Source organism: Wyeomyia smithii, chromosome 2 (genome assembly GCF_029784165.1).
Source record: "Wyeomyia smithii strain HCP4-BCI-WySm-NY-G18 chromosome 2, ASM2978416v1, whole genome shotgun sequence".
Classification (NCBI taxonomy): domain Eukaryota; kingdom Metazoa; phylum Arthropoda; class Insecta; order Diptera; family Culicidae; genus Wyeomyia; species Wyeomyia smithii.
The window spans coordinates 232,589,042-232,606,888 of record NC_073695.1 but is presented as its reverse complement, the minus strand read 5'-3'; the positions used below and the strand labels follow the sequence as shown (position 1 = coordinate 232,606,888).

General features: G+C 38.5%; 2 protein-coding genes across 2 annotated transcripts in view; one reads left to right on the top strand and one right to left on the bottom strand.

Moving 5' to 3' along the window:
• LOC129720399 (ADP-ribosylation factor-like protein 6) overlaps positions 1-17,847 on the bottom strand; it is a 33,205-nt gene that overhangs the window by 748 nt on the left and 14,610 nt on the right. The gene's annotated exons all lie outside the window — the stretch shown is intronic.
• Positions 1,613-16,400, top strand: LOC129720398 (peroxiredoxin-6-like). Its single transcript, XM_055671874.1, has 6 exons — positions 1,613-1,788; positions 1,885-2,041; positions 2,116-2,273; positions 15,849-15,908; positions 16,019-16,094; positions 16,164-16,400. The coding sequence occupies exons 1-6, from the start codon at positions 1,706-1,708 to the stop codon at positions 16,293-16,295; spliced, it is 666 nt and encodes a 221-aa protein (XP_055527849.1). The 5' UTR covers positions 1,613-1,705; the 3' UTR covers positions 16,296-16,400.

Sequence of the window (17,847 nt, the reverse complement as noted above, 5' to 3'; positions counted from 1 at the left end):
TACCTTTCGAATGGATTTAAGCCTGGATGTATGCCGATGAACAACATAAGAAATGTACAAGTTAGACGTGCGATTTCGCTGAGCTTTTGACAGTTTATTTATTGAAACGATAAAAAGCTCGAATAGCTAGCAAAAATAGAATCTGCTCGATCAGAATTGAAAATGCTATTTTCGATATCAATCTAACAACTTGGATTTGCTTTTAATCGAACTTTCGAAGATAAACGAGGAGTTGAATGTGTATAAAAGGAAGAATACGTCAAAAAGGTGCTGTACCCGAAAAAATATTTGAACTGTTCGAATGGGCTGCATGATAATAATTTTGATGAAATCACTGGTCCCGCTTTTCTACCACTATTTCCCCAGTAAGTGGGCTGCCGCCACCATAAAGTTCTAGAAACTGTGGCTCGGTAAATTTTTTTTCATCTGCTAATTCAAATGCAACAAACGCGAAATCTAACTTAGGAAGTATTTTCTAAGCTTCTAAAAAAGTTCTGATTTAAAAAAAAAAAAACAACCTTTTTACAGTGTATACTTCATTGAGAAGGACTAAACTATTGGGGCTTATTACGGATGTCACCTCACGGTGAGAACGAAGTGGAAAAATCTCACGGTGAAAAAAGACGCGTGCAAATCAAATGGGAATCACTTTCACCGTGCCTATTACGTTACTTCACCGTGAAGTGACTCCCGTAATAAGCCCCATTATCTACAACTTTGCAGAAGACGCCATGCCAATCAAACGCACCATTTAGATGCTAAAAATCAAAAGAAATATTAGGTATTAGGAGTTAGATATAGACCTCTAGTAAAAAAATGAGAGATGTTCGAAGAAGGCAAAACCAATTGGGGAAATTAGTCTGCGGAAACTTAATAAAGAAGTCATACATACTTGTATCGAATTGTCAAAAATTGAATTGTTACATTACTATTACATAAATACAAGATACGAATGAAACGTGATACTTTACTTTTGAACTGGTTTTAACATGAACTTTCACTATACAATGCATAACCCATCTAAAAAAGGAGGCGTCGTTTCTGTCAGTTCCGATTATGAAGCTTACACGAGAGAAATGCAATATCATGCTTGGTTTGGACACTCACCAAACATTAAGATTAAAATTTGATCATTAATGTGGTGACACTTTATTCGCTTATCTATAATAGCTATCGGTTAGTGACTATTAGCTTGTTTCCAGCTTTACCCCTTTTTCTGATAACAACCGACTTCGCGAGGTAAACATCCTCATCAATTTGGGGCCGCATGGTTACTGACTAACTTCCATCTGAGCGGCGCGTGCCGAACTTGTTCTGTGATAACACATTTCTTACCGTTTCTTGCATCATCCGTTTTCGTTGCTTGTTTTTCGTTTTGTTTTCGATCTCTTTAGATTAAGAACTATCTTAACTTGCATCTCTGGAGTAGAGGACCGCCAATAACTACAGTAGAGATTGGATGCACACAATCAATGCGCTCGGTTTTATATTACAAAGTGCGGCGCTTAAGTGCAGAAATCGCGCCCACATTCGAGCTTTTTTTTTTCTTCATCTATCGTTCGAGCTTTGTTCAAGTGTTGTTTTGGAATCCATTTAAAGCCGACTGTCTGCGGCGAGCACAGTTCAGTAAGCGAGAAGCGTTACAGGCTATCACAACAGGTTGTGTTTCGGAGAAAAAAAGTTAAGCACCTAAAATCAGATTAAAATGCGTATCGGAGCCACCATTCCCGACTTTAAAGCCGACACCACTCTGGGTCCCCTTAGTTTCTACGATTGGCTCGGTGACTCGTTAGTATCTGGAACTCGTTCAAAAGTGAAGTGTTCATAATTGGTTATCTATTTAATTTCTCGTTTGCTTATTTCGGCAAATGCCTGTACTGCTAGGTGGTGTCTCCTGTTTTCGCATCCGGCCGACTTCACCCCCGTTTGTACAACCGAGCTGGGTCGAATTGCCGTACATCGGGAGCACTTTGCCAAGAGAAATGTGAAGATTTTGGCCCACTCGGTGGATGATCTCAAGTGTCACGTGGATTGGGTCAATGTGAGTGATCGAAACATAAGTGACTTCACCAAATGGTCCATCTAATTCGATGGTTTTGTTTTCGTATTGCATAGGACATCAAATCCTACTGTCCGGATATCCTCGGTAATTTCCCGTATCCGATTATTGCGGACCCCAAGCGCGAACTGGCCGTTCAGTTCGGAATGCTGGACGAGAAGGACAAAGACAACGCCGAGCTGGCACACACGGTCCGGGCGCTGTACATAATCAGGTAGGTTGAACGCTGTGAACCATGAAGATCATTCGTTATCGAAAAACAATTTTGATAATCGTATCGGCAACAATGTAGCCATGTTTGAAGGCTTTGTAATTTACTTTCGAAAGGAAACTTTATAATTAAACGCGGAACAATAACAAACAATGTTGTTGGCTTTTGGATTGGTGCTCGGCTTAATATCAATTGGCGTAATGCCTAATTAGTTGAGTTAAATTTGGAAAAAAAAGTGCCGCTACTTGGAATAAATTTAGAAATATTATTTTAGATTTCATAACCCAGTGTTTATTAATTAATTAATTATTAATTATTATTCATAATTTATTTATGCATGTTTGTTAGAAAGATATTCTGAAAGTTTTGATATTGATGATTCAAGTTCATATTCACAAATATTTCTTTACAAGACTGTGGACGAAACCTTTTAGGAATAATTTTTTCATAATTTCTTTTTTTTAAATACAAACTTTCATTCACAGTAACATTAGTAAACAAAACTAAAAACTTTCCTGAAAATTGATGCCGAAATTTTTGCTGTGATTTTTACATTCCTCTTCGGATTAAGAGACAAATTATCTTTTACAAAGTTACTTCTCAAACAATAATCTTCAGCGACTTTTGTTATAAGCAATTGTACAGTAGGCTGTCCAACAAAAAATCTATGTTGAAAAAGTCAAGGTGCTCAGCCCCAAATTTAAAGATAATGTTATTCATAGCTTTTTTGAAGAACATAGACTTTCTAAAAAATTGTTTTCAGGTTGCCCAAACGTGATTTATAATAAAAATGACTTTTTCAAGCTACAAAACCACTCTTTTGCACTTTTTTCAAATCTGTTCGATCCCTACGTTTTTCCAAATATTTTTTTATTTTTGTGGGGTTGTTTTTGAATATATTGCACGGTTTAGTTCAGCATAACATTCAATTATTTGACTCACAGAGCCCATTGAACATCACGAAAAAGTGAATTTTTCCCATAATTTTTAGATAAAACCCTTCGACACACTCATGAAAAAACATTTTGATCAAGAACCGAAAATTTTACTGCAAAGCGGGATTCAAGACGGAAATTTACATGAAAAAAGGTCCTTGATATCTTATCGCAGGGGCTGAGATATCAGCGTTTTTATAAGTGATGGAAAACTATGCATTTTCACAAAAATGCCGTTAAAGCTCAATATCTTCATTGCACAGTGTTTTGTTTCACTGTTTTTGTGCGATCAATGGAATAGTGATTCAAATGTTGATTATAGCCCTAAGGTATGTTCGGAGGAGTTTCAGGATATTCAAAAATGCATCTTTCAATGTAGAAAAATGGGTGATCAATCCACCAATGAGTGAGATAAAAAGTTTACTTTTTGATCAGACTTTTTAATAAGATAGACGTAAGGTGTCTTCAACAAAATTTTAGGTTATCTTAAAAAAAGAAACTCTACCGAAGACATCATGTTTATATCTCTTACATATTACGAGCAACAGTTTTCTATTAGATGGCACAAAAAATCACAATTTTCGAAGATCTTCGCATTCTTTTTTCACAGATTTTTCCGGATTTTTAAACCTTCTGCCAAGTTATCAGCCATCCAAAAATGCATGTTTTCTGAAAATTGTTATTTTTTAAAACAATTAAAACAATTAATTAACATATTTTTTTAAATACATAGTTTCCTATCACATATAAAAATGCCAATATCTCAGCCCTCCGATTAGATATCAAGGATCTTTTTTCATGTAAATTTTCATCTTGAATCCCGCTTCAGTTCTTGATCAAAAATTTTTTTTATTTGTGTTTCAAAGGGTTTTATCTAAAAAAAATATGGGAAACATTAAATTCTCTGTGATATTTGATGGGTTCTGGGAGTCAAATAGCCGAATGCAGGGCTGAACTGAGCCATGATAAATATTCAAAAACAACTCCACAAAGCTAAAAAATATATGGAAAAATTGAGGAATCGAATGGTTTGTAGCCTAAAAAAATAATTTTGAAGTAGAATACTTCTCTCAGGAAGTTCGGCTACATAGGGATGTGAAATGAAAAACTAAAACCAAAAAAGTGAAAAATATGTCCAATTTCAAATGCTAATAAATCGGTTAGTATTCGATGGATTTCCTTCGTTCTTGCAGCAATAGATTGGAAAATCTTTTAAGATTCTTCCCAAAAGAAGATAATTGTAATTTTATCATTCACACTATTGTACTATTGAAAATAGTCAAGCCTTGTCAAAACAAAAAATTCGACCTCTGATTGGTCGTTATATGATTGCTTCCCAAGCACGGTCGACAGAATCATATAGCTTGCAATTTTAAACATGCTATTTGGCCTATAAAAGAGCCTGTTTCAGTCGAAGCCGCTCATAATAGTTCTAGACAGCGATAACAGCAGTCATTCCTTAGCAGCAGCAGTAGCAGGGCAGTGGATACCAGCGATGGTGGAAAGCGGACACAGCTGTGGCGTAGCCAGACTTCCTGAAATCTCGCTCGAACAAAGGAGAGACAGTGTGCTTTGCGCTACAAGTCTCGTTTCTCATTCAGTCGCTACGTGCTGTGTGCAGCGTGCGAGCGAGAAAACTTGGGAATTTCTTGCGACGTACACGAAGATACCTCGTCTCTCAACTTAACGAGTGCGGTGCATGGGCGACTTGAGACAGCTTGCGTGCAAAATCTCGTGAGCTCGTCTCGCGAGCTTGCCTCGCATGTTGCTTCGCGCAAATGGTGCGAGAAGGAAATTAATTTTGCGCAGAAGGATACAGGCAGGGGATTTTATGTTTTTTTATTTACGGTGTTATAGCAGCATGCATCAAAACACTGTTAGAATTATCAATGATATAACCTAGTTCATTTATTTATCAATTCAAAATTCTATGATTAATTCATTCGACTTTTGTTAACATGAATTAAGAACGTTTTGTTACTATACTTATTATGCTAACGGTACGAAAATGAGTAATATTTTTCTTTTCACCGGATGCAGAGTGTGTTACGTTGGTTAACAGAAGTGTTTCTTTCGTCGGTTTAGATGTCATTGACTATCTTATGATAGAACTCTGTTTTGTAGTTCTAAGAATAAAAAATGTGGTTTGAAATTAAAACATAAGTTTTCCGGAGTAAGAAATAGTAAAACCATTAGAATTGTTTATATTTTCTAGTACATGTTGATGTTGGATAGAATTTTCGAATTGAGTACACTAAAGTCGCTTTTTATGCGGGAAATACATGCCGCGTAAAAAACCGCGTAAATTCCGCGTAAAAAAATCGCGTAAATTCTGCAATCCGAGTGAAGAGGAACCGAAATCCGCACAAAAAAAATACCGCTTAAATTCCGGAATCCGCGTAAAAAACACCGAATAAATTCCGGAATCCGCGTAAAAGAGCCGCGTAAAAAGTGACCTTAGTGTATAGATATTGCAAATCAGGTTCTGGAGGTTTGTGATAATCTGATCGTAGTTATATAGTTTTGTGAATTCTTCTGATTAATATACCTACAGAAGGGTCTGACGGCATATATCTTATGTAGGTACGTTAGGCAGCCTATACACCAGAGAGACGCAGAGACACTCTCCGTTAAGGCAACTGTCAACATCAAAACGGATAACGGCAATGCAAAATTATACAGCTCCCCCGTTTTGATGTTGACAGTTTCCTTAACGGTGAATGCTTTGTCATTTCTCTAATATACAAGTTCACTAAGGTACAGTACGGGCGTCTCGCTCAGTTCGTAAAGCTATGAGACATCGTCTGGTGCGCCGCAGTTTCTTACCGAAAAAAAAGAAAAGAAAACTCTCGTCGCTTGAGTAAAAAGCGCGTGTACAGGAAGTCTGTGTACACGAGAAAGTCTCACGAGTCACGAGCTGTAGCGCACAAGCTGTATCAAGTATGTACAGTACGGGCGTCTCGCTCAGTTCGTAGTGCGAAAGAGAAGCGAAAGAGCAACCTGCAAATTGCATGTGACGTGTCTCGTCTCGTCGCACATACATGGAAATTCTACGAGCGAGAGAAAGATTTCTCTCGTCGCTTGAAAAAAAAGCACGTGCACAGGAAGTCTGGGCGTAGCAGTGGATAGCGCACTAGTTGCAGCAGATTCCAGCAATGATAGCGGCTGATGCAGTGAGACACTTTAGTGAAATGCAGTCTCTGAGCGATAGTGGGCACTAGTAAATGCATTCAATGAAAAGTTGACTCATTTTGACAACACGTGAGCCGTCTAGTTTTGAGTGTTAAATCAGCTTTTCACTGTTTGTTTTATCACAAGGAACACTTCATTCGCACTGTCAATGATAACGCAAAGATGTGATCGGTATCTCATCCGATACTAAAATGAACAACAAACTGTCATTTTCAGGATGAGATAAAAACATGATTGAAGAGTTAATATTTTATAATGAGTTAATTCGGATTTTCAAATTTGTAAAAGTTATGAATTTTACCTTCTCTCCGTGTGTCAGACCGTACTGAATTATCTTTCCGTTCAGTCATGAACACGACAGCCGAAACTTTTACTCTCTGCATAAAAATCAATTCTTCGCATAATCAAAATTGAAAAACAAGCCCCAATAATGACAAGCAACTTACTATATTATTGAAAATGGTCAATCCTTGTTGAAGCGCAAAATTTGATTGATTGATTAGTCGTTAACATGATTGCTTCCCAAGCACAGTCGACAAAAACATAGACTTTGGAATTTGAAATGTGCTCTTTGTCAGTATAAGAGTAACGATGGGAAATATCGACTGATGCGGCTATCGATAGTTATCGATGATTTCTTACTCCTATCGATAACTATCGATAAGCTTTTCATCTCTATATAAGAGCCTGTTTCAGTCGAAGTCGCTCATATTAGGGACGAATGACCGTTTGGGGTTGAAGTCCCTTCAAAAGAAATCAATCAATCAATCGAAGCCGCTAATAATAGTTCTAGACAGCGACAACAGCAGTCGTCCTCCCTTAGCAGCAGCACCAGCGATAGCGGATAGCGGCCACAGCTGTGCCGTAGGAATGGATAGCGCACTAGTTGCAGCGGATCTCAGCATCGATAGCGGCTGATGCAGTGAGGCACTTTAGTGAAATGCAGTCTCTGTGCGGTAGTGGGCACTAGTAAACGCATTCAATGAAAAGTTGACTCATTTTGACAACACGTGATCCGTCTAGTTTTGAGTGTTATATCAGCATTTCACTGTTTACTTTATCACAACGAATGCTTTGTTCGCACTATCAGTGATAACGCAAAGATGTAATCGGCATCTTATCCGATACTAAATTGAACAACAAATTGTCCTTTTCAGGATAAAAAAAAACTTGATTGAAGAGCTAATATTTTATAATGAGTTAATTTACATTTTTAAATTTGTAAAAGTTATAAATTTTACTTTATTTCCGTGTCTCAGAACGTACTGAATAATCTTTTTCTTCAGTCATGAGCACGACATCCGAAAAAATTTCATCTCAAAACTTTAAAATTGTCAAGCCCCAACCATGACAAGCAACTTACTATACTATTGAAAATTGTCAATCCTTGTTGAAGCGCAAAATTTGATTGATCTGATTAGTCAACGTTTATTTACTAGAAAAAATGACTGACACGCAAGGTTATCTTGCTTGTAAAAGTATTCTACTTCAACCTTGCGGTCGTGGCTTTGCACACAACCCTCCTGTTTTTTTTTTTTTTTCATGAATCACGTTTGGGCAACCTGGAAAGATACAACTTTTAATCAGTCGATTTCAAGAACCTGTTAAGCCTGTTATTTGACTTTTTACAGAAATGTTCTTACTCTATCTTCGCCTGTGTTAATAATACCCTTTCCACTTCTCCTCGGTAATTCGGTAGTCATCCTTTTTTTGACTAACAATTTTAATGTAATATGAAATTTGGGTTAGATTATTCGGTTGTAAGCATCTCCCAGCATTATAATCTACTAATTTTTCTTTAATTGGATCGTAATTCAGCTAATTTTTTTTTTGATTTGGTGGAACTGTTTGAGCTGGTGTACCTCATGGAAGTATCTTAGGCCCTATCTTACATAATATTTTCGCTTCTGATCTTCCTGATCTATCACCAGGATATGGGAAATCTCTGTTTTGTGACGATACATTTCCGTAAAAGCTCGTCAGTACAAAATATTTGATTTCCTGGTGAATAGAAGTATATATCTTTCACGGAGTCTATTTTTTCTATTGTAAATTTCCATTTTTGCGTTACACTGCATATTAAGTAAAGAGAGTTTTAGCGACGCTAATTGACTTACTTAACTTCTGCGGCGACAGACCAATTATCAATCCAGTGCCGAATTTAGTTTTGGGTCGCTGTGCTCTAGTCGCCTTTAACACCTATTGAGCGAGTATCCTCGTCGACAGCACACATTCAACGAGTCGACAGCCTCTATCGGGGTTCATGCTAAATATAGTTTTTGCTGGTCGTTCTTCCGGCATTATAGCTGCATACCCAACCCACTGAAGCCAGCCGTATTTTGTCCGCTCAACTATATCCGCTGATTTGTAGACCTGGTACACTTTATGGTTCATGCGTCTGCGCCAAACATCATTTTCCAGTTAACCGCCAAGGTTTGAGCGCAAAATTCCACCAACCTCTTTCAATGCCCATGCCCATAGAGGGCCAACGGGAGAATCAGCGTTGTGTAGAGTGCTAATTTAATACGGATAATTTAATACGGATTTAATACGGAGCTTACTGCTCAATATAGCCTCTTTCTATCCTATCAATATCGCCAAATTACAATTCCCTGGAGTGAGACTACACTTAAAGATCCTCTTTGGACAGGTTAATTCCAAGAGGGACTCATTATGTCAAGAGAAAGGAGTCTTATCTAAACCTCATTCCCCGTGCCAATATCGCCAATTACAATTCTCTGGAGAGGATAAATATTCCTGAGATCAGTTTTATTATAAGAAGGGCTCATTTTGCCAAGAGGAAGGAGTCTCATCGAACCCTCGTTCCTCCTACTAACACCGCGTCACAATCACAATTCCCTGAAGAGGCACTCAATGCTCCACCTCTGGTCAGTTTCATTATAAGCAGCACTTATATTTTGTCAAGAGGAAGGAGTCTTATCGAAACCTCGCCATAATTACAATTTCTTGAAGAGAACTATTATACGTTACTCAGAACAGTTTTATTATAAGAGGGACTTATTTTTGTAAGGATGAAAGTCAGCAGGGATACTATACTATACTAAGGTTAATATTTTGTTCAAAGTGGAACGTCTGCCACATTGGTATTCGCCATTAAAGGTTTCTTGCAACGGGCTTGGTGTGTGGAAAAAGATGCGGGAGATAATTTTGTATACGATATTGAGAAGAGTTATGCCCCGATAATTACTACAATCCAGGTGATAGCATTTTTTGTAGATCAGGTATGTATGAGACCCTCCAACCAATGGATAGCACGATACAGCTGTTCGTTCTCGCTTTTGAAAAGTTCAGCGGGGTGCCGTTCTTTCCGGTTTCCTTGCAGTTTCCCAGCACTGCAACTGCTTTCTTCACTTCATCCATGGATGGCGAATCCACAGCTTGTGCAGCATTCTCAAAATCCACGTCGGTTCTTTAAACAACTCTATCTTCCTCGCCGTTCAACAGCGCACTAGAATGTTGTTTCTAACGCCTGAACCACGTCACATTTATCGGTAATCATGTTTCCCTCCCTGTCGTTGCACATAACAGAAGCAGATAGGTTTCGATTCCTGATTCCGTTAATCTTTTTGTAGAAGCTCCTCGCATCGTGGCTGGAGAAGTAGCTCATCGCCTCCACAAGAACTCGTTATAAATGCTGACGTTTCCTCTGGTGATGGAGTCTCTTTTCAGCGGCTATAGCTGCTCGATATTTCCCTTCGCTATGACGTGTAACAGCCGTAGCCAATATGTGACCTCTAGGGCAGTTCTTTTTATCCGTCGCTAACACTCAGTGTTAGGGCTGAACGGTATTGAATCCACAAATGGCCGATTCTGAACTACCACTTCGAATTTTCAAAGGCACAAAACTCGGTAACAGTTAATACGTCATCTGTGAAAACGCTATTTTATGTTTGCTGCAGTGAAGCAAACATAAAATAGCGTCTTCACAGGGAACGTTCTATTTTTGAGTCTTGTCCTTCAGAAAATTCGAAGTGTTGGCTCGAAATCAGCCGATTGTGGATTCAATACCGTTTCACCTTAAAACACTCTTTGGACGTGGTTACCACAGCTGTACCTACCACTTCTCGCGTTGTAGAGCATCGCCGATGACGATCTTGATGTCGTGTCTTGCGCACTCACTGTACCTCTGTTTCTGGAGATTATAGAACTCCTTATCGTGATCGTTTTTTTTCCTGTATGGACTTCCTCACTGCGACCAGGATCGTTGATCTATTGTGAGATATGCCCGGGAGTCTGCTGTATCTCGCACTTCTTTTCTCAGCAATACCGCTATTGAGTAGTGGCATGCTTATTACTATATTTTATCCGTGCTTGTGTGTAATGTGATTTCACCCTGTTTTACTCGCTGTCGGATCTACTATACCGAGCCTCCTTCCTCCTAATATCGCAAATTATAATTCCCTGGAGAAGTTTCGTCGTGCGTCCTTCCGGCCAGTTATGAGAGAGACTTATTTTCACATTGTTGGTTTTCTACTGTAGATGATTTTATCATATGGGAAAGAGTGTTGTCATGACAATGAGCTGTCTATAAACTACGTAAACTGGGCCAAATTTCATATTTTTTCAAAAACAAAAATAACTTATAAATGTAAACGATTATAACAAACGGGTAACACAAAAATATCTGAACTTAATAGAAATAACAGAGCCTGTAATATTCTTGATATGCTCGAATGATAAAAAGTACAGAATTATATCAAATTCTGTTATCATACACTTGAATGTTCAAAAGTGTGTTTTTTTAAAGGATATTTATAACAAAATTTGTTTCTCAATTAACGAAATATTGTACATTCTAACTAATTCTGATCTTTTTCTGCCAAAAACCTTACGAAACTTGCTATAATTTGTAATATTCAGTAAGTAATTTTGATAGGAATTTTGATATTTTAACTATTAACGAGACCAAGTTTGGAACACTAGCTGATACAAAAATTTCATAGCAAAATATCAAGATTCGTTATAATCCTGATATTTTTGACTGATCGGGTGTCGTTGTCTTTTTTTCGATCGCCTAGGTCCATGCTGATTATTCCGTTCTGTATTATTTTCTGGGTTGTAAGTAATAATTCGTATTCGGTATGCTCTACTCGGGCTGCGATAGCTTTTAGAAGAGCATAACTAAAAAATTGCAAAATTCTATCAACGCGAGATACAAATAACATATTTCGATACAACTTTGTATTTTTTCATATAATTTTGATAACAAAACTGAATCTGATGGAGTTATAATAACAAAACCTGAAATGAAGTAGTTCTGAAACAAGTCTAACTAATTTTTCGTTTTTATCAAAACCTGTTGTTTCTAATAATGTTTGTTATTATACTGTTCTATATACTATTTTATTTTGTTAGAAAACTGATACATTAGTAACAAATTTTGATATGTGTTTGATACTAGTAGAATCATTTCTGTTATAATTTCTGTTATTTTACCACCTAACGGGATCAAATTGAAAACACTGCCTGTGAGGTTTTTCCCGTAACAAATAAACAGCTTCTGTTAAATTTTCGTTTTTTCTTTCTGATCGGGTAGTCTCGCGACGGGGCTGACGACTTAGATGCAGCTAACGAGGCACCGTATTTCATAATTCAGCCACCCGAAATCGTTATTTGAAGTTATCATTAACAGGGCCGGCGTCAAACTATTTTTTCCGAATGGGTATTAAGGAATGGGGAAGGTTAATGCGTGGCCTTTCGGTAGTTAATCGGAACAATCGCCATGACGGACGAAAACATACGTGTAGGCATGTTTGAGTTCTGTCTTCGTTTTATTTATCAATTTTCGCGACAAACTTGTTGAGTAGATCTTATTCTTCAGTTTTGCCAAGGAACTCCGATGGGGCCAGCTAGGGAACACTCCATCTCGTCCAACGATTGCTTTGAGTAGTGGGCCGGCGACAGATCCAGCCAGTACACCGCGTTTTCGCCCTTATGGTATTTCTTGATGAACGACGCAACTTCCGGCAGGCAATTCTTAACTTTCAATTTTCCCGTTCACGGCCAGTCCGAAGCGCAAGACTTTGACATCCTCTTCTCGCTGATTGTCAGCTACAGCAGCACCTTCTTGGGGAACCTGGGGTGTAAAATGAAATTCCCCTTAGAGCTCACTTCCTTCGTGAAGGAAGTAAAATACAAAGTGCCCTGCCAGTCGTTGCCATCCATGTTCGCTAGTTATTTTTCACAGTTTGGCCGGTGGTACCAACCGCCCGACCAAGCGCACTTAGCGATGTAGCCACTTTTTCCTCGGTCTTCCTCTTTAGCATCCTTTGGAGCTTTTTATTGCTCAGGGTCGTCGGCCGTGCGGAACTAAGTTTTCTTCCGATGCTTTGTTATAATCCTGATATTTTTGACTGATCGGGTGTCGTTGTCTTTTTTTCGATCGCCTAGGTCCATGCTGATTATTCCGTTCTGTATTATTTTCTGGGTTGTAAGTAATAATTCGTATTCGGTATGCTCTACTCGGGCTGCGATAGCTTTTAGAAGAGCATAACTAAAAAATTGCAAAATTCTATCAACGCGAGATACAAATAACATATTTCGATACAACTTTGTATTTTTTCATATAATTTTGATAACAAAACTGAATCTGATGGAGTTATAATAACAAAACCTGAAATGAAGTAGTTCTGAAACAAGTCTAACTAATTTTTCGTTTTTATCAAAACCTGTTGTTTCTAATAATGTTTGTTATTATACTGTTCTATATACTATCTTATTTTGTTAGAAAACTGATACATTAGTAACAAATTTTGATATGTGTTTGATACTAGTAGAATCATTTCTGTTATAATTTCTGTTATTTTACCACCTAACGGGATCAAATTGAAAACACTGCCTGTGAGGTTTTTCCCGTAACATATAAACAGCTTCTGTTAAATTTTCGTTTTTTCTTTCTGATCGGGTAGTCTCGCGACGGGGCTGACGACTTAGATGCAGCTAACGAGGCACCGTATTTCATAATTCAGCCACCCGAAATCGTTATTTGAACTTATCATTAACAGGGCCGGCGTCAAACTATTTTTTCCGAATGGGTATTAAGGAATGGGGAAGGTTAATGCGTGGCCTTTCGGTAGTTAATCGGAACAATCGCCATGACGGACGAAAACATACGTGTAGGCATGTTTGAGTTCTGTCTTCGTTTTATTTATCAATTTTCGCGACAAACTTGTTGAGTAGATCTTATTCTTCAGTTTTGCCAAGGAACTCCGATGGGGCCAGCTAGGGAATACTCCATCTCGTCCAACGATTGCTTTGAGTAGTGGGCCGGCGACAGATCCAGCCAGTACACCGCGTTTTCGCCCTTATGGTATTTCTTGATGAACGACGCAACTTCCGGCAGGCAATTCTTAACTTTCAATTTTCCCGTTCACGGCCAGTCCGAAGCGCAAGACTTTGACATCCTCTTCTCGCTGATTGTCAGCTACAGCAGCACCTTCTTGGGGAACCTGGGGTGTAAAATGAAATTCCCCTTAGAGCTCACTTCCTTCGTGAAGGAAGTAAAATACAAAGTGCCCTGCCAGTCGTTGCCATCCATGTTCGCTAGTTATTTTTCACAGTTTGGCCGGTGGTACCAACCGCCCGACCAAGCGCACTTAGCGATGTAGCCACTTTTTCCTCGGTCTTCCTCTTTAGCATCCTTTGGAGCTTTTTATTGCTCAGGGTCGTCGGCCGTGCGGAACTAAGTTTTCTTCCGATGCTTTGTTTTTTTTCCAATAGTGCCAAGATTATATAAATGTCGAAATTTTTAACGCAAATGTTAGGGCTCAACAGTTTTGTCTCCTCGAAAGTCTTCACTCAAAATTTAAATTTAAGCAGATTTCTGTTAAGGCTTCACTTACAGTAGTGAAAATCTCACTTTTCTGACCAATGAAAAAAATGCACGAGAGTAGCTCTTAAAATTCTCGGAATCGAAATTTTGTTTGTTTGATAACCAATCACTTAGAAATGCATGAAATCTGTAGCTCTCGCTCAACGATATCCATTGAAAAGTGGTCACTCGCACATGTGCACGGCAATTTTAAGTTTCGAACATAGAAAACATTACATTTATTTGATTTTGCCTGTTATTCCGTGTGGGTAAGTACCCACAGGGATATTTTCCGGCCATGATCATTAAGGAGAGCATACATAAGAAAGCAATGCATTAAAGGATGCCCCGGGGAGGCGTTTTGTATTTTTGTTACCTCTGCTGGGGAGTCAGCAAAGTTCCCGATGTCGGCTTCGGTTACTCGTACCTCGGTCGGAACTTTATGGAGGGTTGGATAGGAGTTACTGAACAGAAGTGGATGACCACAATAGAGTTTAAAGTGACATGTGTCCAGCTAAAAATATTGCTAATTAACCGCTAATTGCCATTAAGTGTCGGAAAATGTCGAACTTGTGGAATCATACTTGTGACACATTAAATATGGTACTCGACAGAAAATGCAGCAGATAAAAAAAAGATCTGTGAAAACTACATTCTTATGGAATAACTAAACACAAATTAGATATATTTTTGCAAAGGTGACATTCAATCTCCTTTACGGGGCTAAATTCCCGCACCGTGGACCTAATGCTACCCATCAAATTCTGTGCGACACTTGCACCATCTATTCACCTTCCTTGGCTTAACGGAATCGGTTGTTCTCTTTTTTCTTCCGCTAAACTATTGAAAAAAATAATTCCCCATTTGTTGTACAAACATCGAGGAAGCGTTTCTACGCTTTCATGTTTGAGAACACACACCACACGCTCGTAAATAATAACTCATTAACTGAGCAACTCTGACTCAGTTTAGAACGATGTTCGTAGACGTCAAAAAATGAGTAGAAGTCCTTTTTGATTTTGAGTAACTTTGACTCACTTTTTGGGTTCCCTTCATATAACTTTTTTCTGAGTAACGTCGCATATAACGACGTCCATTTCGATAGGTGATTATGATGTGCTTCAGTTTGTGATATATGTTTTTTAATTGTGTGCGCCTCAGAAGGCATTATAACTGTTTACTTTTATTATAAGGTGAACATGTGGTGTCGTTTACTGGTCGTGGCGGATTTCTAGCCAGAAATGAAACTGAACTGTACCCTAAAAATGAGTAATGTCGTACTCAAATTTTGAGTAATAATGACTCATTTTAAAGACGCCTAGTGTTACTCAGTTTTGAGTATTTGTGGAGTTACTCAATTTAGGAGTTGTTCCACTTTTTACGAAAATGCGTCAAATGTTACTCATTTTAGAGTTATTATTTACGAGCGTGGCAGGAGTTATTTTTTGACAAGGCGTTGTTCAACTGCATAGGAGTCAAAGAAAAATTACCACCTCAACTTGTTTTATCTCTGGAAGTTTGTTTTCAGCTGTTTTGTGGGATTTTCCAAATATATTTAGTTTTATTATGGTATTTTTCTTGATGTTGTCTGAATTTTTTTTTTTTTCAATTTATTTGCAGTCCTGATCATCGCGTGCGATTAACAATGCATTATCCCACATCGACCGGTAGAAACGTTGAGTAAGTATACTCTGATATCGTATTATACCAATCCCAAAATTAAAGCAAATTGCTTTCAAAATCCGCCGAAACAATCGATTATATTAGAATGTATATCCTTTCCTTTCTAGCGAAATTCTCCGAGTGATCGACTCCCTGCAGCTGACTGACCGTGTGAAGGTGATCGCAACACCAGCCAACTGGACGGTAAGTTTGTTCGCCCTTCGGCTTTTGGAAAGAGAATATTTCAAACTTCCTCTCTTCCATCCCTAACAGCCCGGTACCAAGGTGATGATTCTGCCGGAAGTGTCCGAAGCGGACGCCGATAAGCTGTTCCCCGGTGGAATCGAGCGTATTTCAATGCCATCCGGTCACGTGTACGTACGCACCACCACCGATTACAAATGAGCGCGCCGACAACGACGACGACGACGGCGAGGAAGCGATCGGAGAAGACTGCATTTGTTTTGTTGAATTTGAATAATTAATGTGAATTGTGGCTGCAATGCAAAAGTTTTATTTGTAATGTGATATCACCTTTTAAGGAGCGCGGGCTTTTCAATTTTATTGTTACTGTCTAACCGAAGAGTGAGACTATTCAAACTCTAAACTAGTGGAAACTAATCCGCAGTTTCTAATACCTACCATCCTGCCGTAATTCAATTCCTGCCCTACTGGGTAATGTGTGGCTGTCTTATCTGTTGCACAGGTGCTCGGAAATGTTGTTCAAGTTGAACAACTCTGCCGTACGTGTTTGTTGAGCAGGAAGCTCCATCAGAATAGGGCAACATTGACACCGTTTTTCGCTATCATTCGTTCAAGTCGTTGATGGCATTCATGCCACGAATCGCACAACCTAATCTGCCCAACAGCCAATTGGTGACTTGCTAATCTTCAACTGACGCGATTTGATACTAGGGTAGGGAACGGCTTAAGCAGCAGCGCCTATTTTAATCAGTCGGAGGAAACAGGCCTCAAACTCCTGCATTTTGACCAATATCGACAATTTCAATGATGGAAACGAAAACTTTGATTGTCTAGCTGTCTTACGAATATGAGAAATACCGTTAATCACACCAGTGCGTCTTGAACTGTCCTACAGATCAGACGTTTTTTCAAAGTTTGTGTTTTGTCAGTGTGTCTTTTAAAGACTACCTGAAAGTTATTTCCCATCAGTCTTTCTCAAGACTACCTACTTTTGAATTTAACATTTGTTTTAACTTTTTTCGTATCACCTGAAATGGAAAAAGAAACCTCGCATCGCTGCTGGGAGGAAAAGAGTGGCATCTCTTTCTGACACTTCGAGTGTCTGTAGTGACAATCCTTTTGATATTTTGCCTGAGCAAGAAGCTGGTGAAATGGAAGTTACCAATAATGAAACTATACAAAATATAAAATCTTTAAAAAAGGAGAAAGTTCCACCTATTGTGGTAACTATTTCTTCTGAATTTAATATATTCAAAAAGGAACTTTCAACGTTTGTTTCTGACGTTAAAGTTAGCTATCAAATTGGCCATAGAGGTGATTGCCGCTTATTAGCCGACTCAGTAAAGGGTCGTGATCGTCTTGTTCAGTATTTAACTGACAAGATGTACAAATTTTTTACATATGACACCAAGAACGCCAAGCCGTTCAAGGTTGTCTTGAAAGGTCTCACCAACGATCAAACCGTTGATGAGATCAAACTTACTTTAACAGAATTACTTGGCATAGCCCCTACTCAAGTAATTCTAATGAAACAAAAATCACGAGGCGAAAACAGTCAGAGAACTGGAATTTCCCTTGTTAATTATTTAATTCATTTTAACCGCAATGAGGTTAACAACTTAAAATTTTTTGAAAAAGCACATGCTTTGTATAATGTGCGTGTAAAGTGGGAAATTTATAGGAAGTATGGCGGAGGTGAAAAGCATATCACCCAATGCCGTACTTGCCAACGTTATGGCCATGGTTCCAAATT

Coding starts and splice junctions, on each gene's coding strand:
- LOC129720398 (XM_055671874.1), top strand. CDS start 1,706: ATGCGTATCGGAGCCACCATTCCCGACTTTAAAGCCGACACCACTCTG. Junction 1,789..1,884: donor TACGATTGGCTCGGTGACTC/GTTAGTATCTGG, acceptor CTGTACTGCTAG/GTGGTGTCTCCTGTTTTCGC. Junction 2,042..2,115: donor GTCACGTGGATTGGGTCAAT/GTGAGTGATCGA, acceptor CGTATTGCATAG/GACATCAAATCCTACTGTCC.